The sequence below is a fragment of the Pterocles gutturalis genome, unplaced genomic scaffold (assembly GCF_000699245.1).
Source record: "Pterocles gutturalis isolate BGI_N339 unplaced genomic scaffold, ASM69924v1 scaffold19524, whole genome shotgun sequence".
In the NCBI taxonomy this organism is placed as follows: domain Eukaryota; kingdom Metazoa; phylum Chordata; class Aves; order Pterocliformes; family Pteroclidae; genus Pterocles; species Pterocles gutturalis.
In genome coordinates this window covers 13,639-21,787 of record NW_010133664.1, presented here as the reverse complement: position 1 = coordinate 21,787, position 8,149 = coordinate 13,639, and the positions used below count along the sequence as shown (strand labels likewise).

At 48.5% G+C, this 8,149-nt stretch overlaps 1 protein-coding gene across 1 annotated transcript in view; it reads left to right on the top strand.

Moving 5' to 3' along the window:
- Positions 1 to 717: 717 nt before the first annotated feature.
- LOC104467524 (peroxidasin homolog) overlaps positions 718 to 8,149 on the top strand; it is a gene marked incomplete at its 5' end in the record, with an annotated part of 13,319 nt that continues 5,887 nt past the window's right edge. Inside the window, 8 exons of the mRNA XM_010081322.1 lie at positions 718 to 915; positions 1,390 to 1,662; positions 1,820 to 1,936; positions 3,365 to 3,523; positions 4,318 to 4,430; positions 5,708 to 5,864; positions 7,266 to 7,374; positions 8,132 to 8,149. The exon at positions 8,132 to 8,149 is cut by the window's right edge and continues 131 nt beyond it. Coding sequence (XP_010079624.1) covers positions 718 to 915; positions 1,390 to 1,662; positions 1,820 to 1,936; positions 3,365 to 3,523; positions 4,318 to 4,430; positions 5,708 to 5,864; positions 7,266 to 7,374; positions 8,132 to 8,149 — 1,144 coding nt within the window. The remainder of the gene's footprint in view (positions 916 to 1,389; positions 1,663 to 1,819; positions 1,937 to 3,364; positions 3,524 to 4,317; positions 4,431 to 5,707; positions 5,865 to 7,265; positions 7,375 to 8,131) is intronic.

Sequence of the window (8,149 nt, the reverse complement as noted above, 5' to 3'; positions counted from 1 at the left end):
GGGTAATGATAATAAATGTTCTGCAAATGAGATATGACTAGAGTGAGGAGACATTGGGGGAATTCAATAAATGCCCAGCAAGCAGATTAGTTTGTGTAGCGGATTCAGCCTTTGTCCTGGGGGGAGAGAGGTCCCTTCTCAATCATCCGCAGCCATCCAAGATTCCTCCGTGCTGGGACAAATGGGGTGCAGCAGTGGGACCTTCTGCCGCGGGCTGGGATCCAGGAGTCGCAGGTCGTTGTAGAAAGAAGGAAGATGTTTCACAGCTCTTGGGTTGGGTTGGCGTCCAAGCCGCGTTGGGGTCCCACAGTGACTTACTCAGAGCTTTTTGCCCCCCTGAAGACTTTGAGCCTGTTCGAATAGAAATGGCTGCACACAATAAGAATATTAATTCATTATTGTATTTGCACTTAGTAAATAATGAGAACAAGCTTTCTGAGCCTAGATACCCCGACAATAGCAACGATGCTTTGCATGGGAACAGGACGCTCTGCTGATGGGCTGTAAATGTCGTATTTAATCAGTGGTGAGAGAAAAAGGAGCTCGCCCAGGGAGTAAATCAGAGCTGGAGCTGGAGTTCAGTGCTGTATGTCATAACTCTTGCTGTAAATTTCATGAAGTCTCAGCACAGTTGAACACCAACTTACTGCAACGCGTGCAAAGCCCCACCACCCCCCGGCAGCTCGGGGGGAGACCACCAGGCTTCACTCCTTTCAGATTTTTTCTGTTTGTGGCTGTTTTTCAGCAATGAGATTGACATGAAAGATGACAATCGCCTGAACCTGTTGCAAGACGGAACCTTGATGATCCAGAACACCAAGGAGTCGGACAAAGGCGTCTACCAGTGCATGGCCAAGAACATCGCTGGGGAGGTCAAGACACAAGAAGTCGTGCTGCGCTATTTTGGCACCCCAGGTAACTGAGCTTTGTGCACCCCCCCAAGGCCCAGCTGGGGTTGGGGCTGGGAGTGGAGCAAAGTCAGAGTCAGTCCCAGCTTTGTGTGTGCCCAGATGTTCTTGGTGTGCTGGGGTGAGAGCGGGTAACAGCACAGCGTGGTCTGAGCTGTAGGGGGTTCCTTCATGGAGAATTTAGAGATTGAAGGTGATTTGGGGCTGGGGAGGGAGTTTGGAGGCTGGGATGAATTCTGCAGCACAGAGCTATCAAGGGCGAAGGGGACACAGGAGCGAGGATGCTCCAGCACGGAGTGACTGGGAGGGAGGAGGTGGGAGGGAGAAGTAGCGCTGGGGGAATTGCTCGCAGCGAGGATTCGGAGGTCGGGGAAGAGGCAGGTGACTGCTAGCTGGGCTGCATGCGGAGTCCAGGCGATTTCTGCCTGTAACGGAGCAGGCAGCAGAGCTGCTGGTTTCTGAAGCCCTCGTTTCCTTCCAGCCAAGCCCACTTTTGTGATCCAGCCGCAGAACACTGAAGTGCTGATCGGGGAAAGCGTCACCTTGGAGTGTGGGGTCTCTGGGCACCCCCACCCTCGCATCAGCTGGACCCTGGGCACAGGCTCTCCTTTACCACGAGATTCCCGTTTCTCTATCACCAGCTCGGGAGGACTCTTCATTCAGAACGTCACCTTCTCGGACCAGGGGCAGTACAACTGCAATGCCAGCAACACCGAGGGATCCATCCAGGCGACAGCAAGGATCATAGTGCAAGGTGAGGAGCCCCAGGCTGATGACATTTCTGGGGTAAAGTGCTTGGCCAGGGGGATGTATTTAAGCCTTGGGACTGGTTCTGCTCCCATGAACTGAGAATTAAGCCGAGCTTGTTGCCTGAGTTTTTCCTGCTGCTCAGTCATTGCTTTCTCCTCCAGATTCTCCCAGGTTTCTCCTTGTTCCTACCGATCAGACAGTGACCGAGGGACAAAGCGTGGATTTCCCCTGCTCTGCTGAGGGTCACCCTCCACCCGTGATTGCCTGGACGAGGGCAGGTACAGCCTCACTCAACTCGGGGGTTTCTTTCTCTTCTGTGCAATCATCCATGGGGTGTGGGTGAGAACAGCCGAGCTGCTGGTCCAGGGCGATGGCTTGCAGTGGTGACACTGGACAGATGGTGATCAGAACAGAGCTAATCACGCCAGGAGGTATGTCATAGGTCACCAAGGATGATGTTAAGCACTGAGGAAGGAGCCTCTTAGGTCTTTGATGCACTCAGTCACCACATCCCAGCTCTCTGCCATTGCCATTGATTTGCTCCTCGTGGGGAGCACATTGCAGAAGAGCATCGTTCACCACTGCCACCTCTGAGGTTTCATTTAGCTCAGGAAAAGCCCCTTTGGGCCAACAGGTGGGGGTGAACTTGTGAAGTCTGGGATGGCTGTTAGTGCTGGCTCCGCTGAGCTGATCCCATCCAACACTTGCTGGGACAGAAGCCAACACCACTTGGCCCAGAGGCCCTCCAACTTTTCCTTATGCTTCACAAGCTATAATTAATGGTTTATTGCTGTGGAGAATTCATGGCTATTGTATTCCAGCTTCCGCAGCAATAGCCCGGATGTGGAGTTAAGAAGGAGCAGCTGAAATTCTCCTCCACCAGCATGTTCTCCATCTCCTTTAACCTGCTTTCCTCCACTGCCCAGATTTCAGGAGATATCTCTTAGAGACGTGGAAAGGAGCACAGTGACAAGGAGTGAGGTTCATAACTGCTTTGTAACCGGGTTTGCTGGGTCACTCAGCAACCCAGAGATCAACCAGGTTTTACAGTGCTGTCGCAGAACACACGCTAAGAACTAGGCAAGGAGGAGAAGTGATGGAGCATCACTCATTCTCAAAGCCATTTTTGACAGTGTGAGGAGGTTCAGATTCCTTTTGGTATTTGGGATGGATAAATAGAGCCCTTATTTGGAAGAAAATGGAATATTAAAAAAAAAGTTGCTAAACTAAGAAGTTCTAATAATTTTGTTTGGGTTTACTAAAGCATTTTAATTTTGAACTTTTCTCCTTAAATAGAGGAAATATTGAAACAATGCAGAGTCCAGACCAAAGAAATCAAAATACCAAATTAAAAAAGACAATGATAAATGTTTCCATTTGTTTGACTAAACAGGCAGTTTGGATAATTGAACACAGACTTATTATCCACCAGGTGTCAGTCAATCTGCAGTTTGCACTAAGAAAAGGCTTATGAGGAAAGAAGAAGGGTACCAGCTCCTTCCCAGTTGCTTAGATAACTCAGTGGTGATCCTGGGTGTGGGATGAGCAGCATCTGTCCTGTTCCTCACGTAGCAAGATGAATATTTCAGGGTGGCTGATGTCATGTTGGGAAGGAAATGACATTTTTAGCTGTCACACAGCTACCTCCAGTGATGGGAAGAGAAATCTCCCAGACAATTAACAAACTGCACTGCTCGTGTGACCAGGTGGGCCACTGCCGAGTGACCGGAGGCACAGCATCCTCTCCACGGGCACCCTGCGGGTGATGAGGGTGGCTCTGCACGACCAAGGCCAATACGAGTGCCATGCCATCAGCGCCATCGGCGTGAGGACCCTCCCGGTACAGCTGTCGGTGACCCCCCGAGGTAAGTGGGTGAGGCTGGGGGGAGCAGGGGCTGGCAAATGGATGTCGTTAATTTAACATGATGGTAAATAACATGTTATCTGATGAGGCAGGGGATTTTCCATTTCCTACGGATTTTGCTTTTGCCTGAGAGCAGACATCTAGCTGTGAGAGATCCATCAGTTGGTGGGAAACATTAAAGAAGTTTCCAGAGTGCCAAGATTTGTAAATTGGAAGAAGGTTCTTCAGTTTTCCTTGAAAATTTATCTGGTAGTCTAGAAAAAGCGTAACTGTGGGAATGAAACTCATCTGGTGTGGGCAGGGAACGGGATGGTGTGGGTTGGCATCTGCCCAAATAAACACTAGAGCAGGGTTACGTGATCAGAAATGACCTCTAACGCCCCTCAGATGAGCTCTGCTATCTGGCCAGTTTGAGTGAAAAGCAGGGCCCTTTAATGTCAGGAGTTGTTATTAAGAAAATAATGAACATAAATCACAGAGCACTTGGTGGAGAGACAGGGAGCAGGGTAAGCTGCCACCCCTTTGAAGAGCCCTTGCCTCAGCAGAAGGAGCCCGGCAGCGCTGGTTTCCCCATGCTGAGATGTTTTGCACACAGATTTCTCTGGTTTAGAACCGTAGAATGGTTTGGGTTGGAAGGGACCTTAAAGATCATTGAGTCCCACCCCCTGCCATGGGCAGGGACACCTCCCACCAGCCCAGGTTGCTCAAAGCCTCATCCAGCCTGGCCTTGAACCCCTCCAGGGATTTTCCTTGATGCATTTCTTGCCTTTGTGCCTTTTTCCCTGTGCTGCACAGTGATACCCGTGTTCCAGCATCCTCCCCAAGACGTGGTGGCAGAGACAGGCCAGGACGTGGCCATCACCTGCGCTGCCCAAGGAGATCCACAGCCCACCATCACCTGGGTCAAGGTAAGAGCTGATGCTGTGTCCTCAGCAGACACGAGGGGCAGGATGGGTCCCCCATGGGGGCGTTAAAAAACTCTCTCCTTAAACACCTCTCAGCTCAGCTAGTTAAATCCTTTTGTGGAATACACATGGAAGAGATTGTGTTTGATGACAATTTAAGGACCCACATTTCCACTGATTTGGGGTTTTTAATGGTCTAAAAGAATGTTGCTGTTTCTCAGGCTCAACGCCTTGCAATGCACATTCCTGTTTTCTCTTGTTCTTCCTTCCAAACAAGTAACTTGAAGCCAGTGACCCTCCAGGATGTTAGAAACACTTGATTGACTATTCCTAGAAAAAAAACTTAAATTGGATTTTTTTTTCTAGGTAGTTTGTCCTTATTTCCAGGATTCCCACTGGTGGAACTGGATGATGCTGGTTGGCTCTAGCTTTGATGGGGCAAAGCCATGACCCCTCACAATCACGCTGCAGCCTGGCTGCTCTTTTTCAAGAATTCATTAGATGAAGCTCTTCAGACTTTTTCCTGCTGTGCTGTAGTACAACACCTGGGACCTTCCCTGGGACCTGCCCTGCCTATGAGTCGGGCACAGAACAAATGAGGGGAGAACGCTTGAGCCTTGGTTGCAGAGGTCTTGTGGGAGGTGACCTCACAGCTTTCCTTGGGCTCCAGCCAACATTGGGAGCAGAAGAAAAGAGCCTGGGAGGGTAGCACAGTGAGCATTAGGTTTGGGCAGGTCAGCAGAAAGATGTTAAGAAACAGGAGAATAAAAAAGTAAAACCTGGAGCCGCTTCTGCCACCAGCCAGGTTGAGAGGTGGGGTTTGAGCTGCTCGCAGCACTTTGATCAGCGATGCTGCCCAGAGCCAGCAGAAGCTGGTATCTACAGTTCAAGGCCAGCAAAAATCCATCTGTTTCAGGTAGTCCCAAAACTGAAGACATTTAGACTCTTTTATGTGCCCTGGAACTTTAGTGACAACATCAGGGCACAGCACTCGCTCCAGCCAGCACTGTACGAAGAGCAGAGAAGTGCATGGGGTGTCAGGGAGTGCCTGGAGGTGGACCAGGGTGCAGGAGCTGAGCGAGGACCTCCTCACAGTGGGTCCAGGCAGGAGCAGATGGCCTTGGATGGCTTTCTGGTGTCTCTGGAAGAGCAATGCTAACATCTGCTGGCCACATTAGTTCATCGCATCCATCCGCGGGTTTGCTGAGTACGCTGGAGGCTGGGATGATGGGATGCTTCCCATACCCTGACATGTTTTCTGTCTTTCGATGATGTGACAGGAGGGTATCCAGATCACCGAGAGCGGCAAGTTCCACATCAGCCAAGACGGGACCCTCTCCATTCAAGACCTCGGCGTGGCGGACCAGGGCAGATACGAGTGCATCGCCAGAAACCCCTTTGGCTTCACCTCCAGCGCCATGCAGCTCACCATCACCGGTAGGGCATCTCCTGTGGTCCTCCTGCATCTTCAGGATGGGCTGTGCTGTGTTGACGCTTACACTTTGAACAGATAACTCTGTCATTTCTGTAGCTTCTTTGCAGACACGATGAGAGTCACTCAGTTGGATAAGCCCACGCTCCTCCCAGCTGCTCCTCGCTGTTTTCCCAGCAGAGCTGCACTTGCTCCCTGCAAAGACAGAGGTGGTGTCTGAAACCACCTCCTGCCAGCCGAGCTGTCGGGGTAGTTACTGCCTCTGCTGGGAGGGAGAAGCTTATTAAAATGTGCCAGCACGCTCACGAGTCATCGTCTGACCGTAACCTCGCACGCCAGGGAAGGGAGGGGGAGAACAACGTTGTCGCTGCAAATACAGGGTTTGAAATGTTTGCTGGGTCCCTTGGGGATGGGAAATCAGTCGCTCGTTTTCCAGCTCTTGCTCCGTGCGTTAGGGAAGCTGTAATGAATAAAGAGGAGCAGCACTGAGGTCACGAGTGGAAATTGTGCTTCTTAGAGCGTGAGGAAGAACGGGCAAGGGAAAAAAAAAAATCAAAGGCAAGCAATAAGATTAAAAATATGAGTAGAGGGCTGTTGCCCAAGCACACAGGAATAACCAGCATGAATAGTGAGTGGCTTATTAGCTGAATTTAGTGTCATACAGGGATTGTGTGGAAGGAGCTGAGAATAATCTGAAATTTCTTTGTTGTTTGAAATTATTCCTGGGGTAATTTCTGTGATTTATTCCTGATTGGTACCTCATTTTCCAGCTGGTTATTGCATACTCCAGTAGCCAAATGGGAACTGGTTTGTTCAGCTGTGACAAAGGCCCTGGCGTAACAAATGCATTCTGTAGGAATTCTTGAGAATTCACGTGTTTACTTCTGAAAGCATCCAAACAACGCTTTCTTCTTTTGTTTTAAGATTGTATATCTCATGTATTAACACTAAATTTGAATTGAATTAGAAGAGTTCCACAAATGGAAAATTAATGTGTGAGCTATACATTCCAATGAATTTCATGAATTTTCAAAGTTTCCTTTGTGGGAAGTAAATACCTTATTTGGGGTTAACTTGCTGGGATTTTTTTACATTTTCTTTTTCCAATTTAACCACCAACCTAAACAGGCATTTATTTGCAAAGCTATGCAGGAGCAAACATGGAATATGTCTTCCACAGCCATCTCCTGAAAAGGTCACCTTCTTTTTCAGGCAGTTAATTTCTTCTTCAGTATATCTACTTACAAAAATAAATTGGTGCTTATGTTGCAAATAGAAATGCAGTTCAACCTGCAGTGGAGTTACTGTGGGGCTTGTACTAATACGCTGATTTTCTTGAGCTTGGAAGGCAAATTAACGTCAAAGTAAATGTTGGATATTTTGTTCTTTCTTTCTGCTTTGGAAAGCCACGGATGTTGGCCGGAGCGGTGACACGTTTGTGGCCACATCGCTTCGGGAAGCCATCAGCAGCGTGGACCACGCCATCAACTCAACGCGCACCGAGCTGTTCAGCAAGTAAGTGCGTGGAAAGCCGCGATACCTGAGACTTGAAGCAGCAAAGAGATAAAAAGACAATGAATGAAGCATTCTCAAATCTCCTTTTATCGGTGACAATCAATGACAGCTACAGTATTGTTTTGGGTGTTGGAGGTTGAAGCTGCACCGTGTAGATGAAGGATGTGATAGAGCAACAGGCATTTGGGATTCGGGAAAAATCTGATACACACGCATATCACCTCTTCTGTCACTTGTATCTGCAGCGTACGTTTTGTCAGCTGGAGTTGGCTCTGGAGACGCTGCATAGAAAAAAAAATAATCAGCATGGTCATTTTATGAATGCAACTGACTTTGTGTCGGGTGAACAGAAATAATAATATAATAATTCTAACCATTTCCTCGAGGAAAAATGACTTCCTGAGTGAATGGCAATTCCCTCCTCTTCCACCCCAATATATGTTTTTATTGAAAAGATAGATAGGTTGTGTTAAGACCAAAACCTCTGGGTTTCAGCTGTTGAAAAATGAAAAATAAATTACTATAGAAGAAAAAAACAAGGATGAAATTGAATATGGGTATTTTCCTGGGGAAAAATATCCTTTCTTTAATTGTCTGCAATATGCAGGCAAGCCCCATCAGACTTAGGCGCTAGGTTTGGGGGTGAAGCACCAGACCAGGCTTAGAGTCTGGCTCTTGCTGCCTGTAGAGTCTCGTTGCTCTGAACAGAGGCTGTTTATTTTAATGTTCCTGTATCACTTCTCACTCCTCGAACCAGGCGCCCCAAGACGCCCAA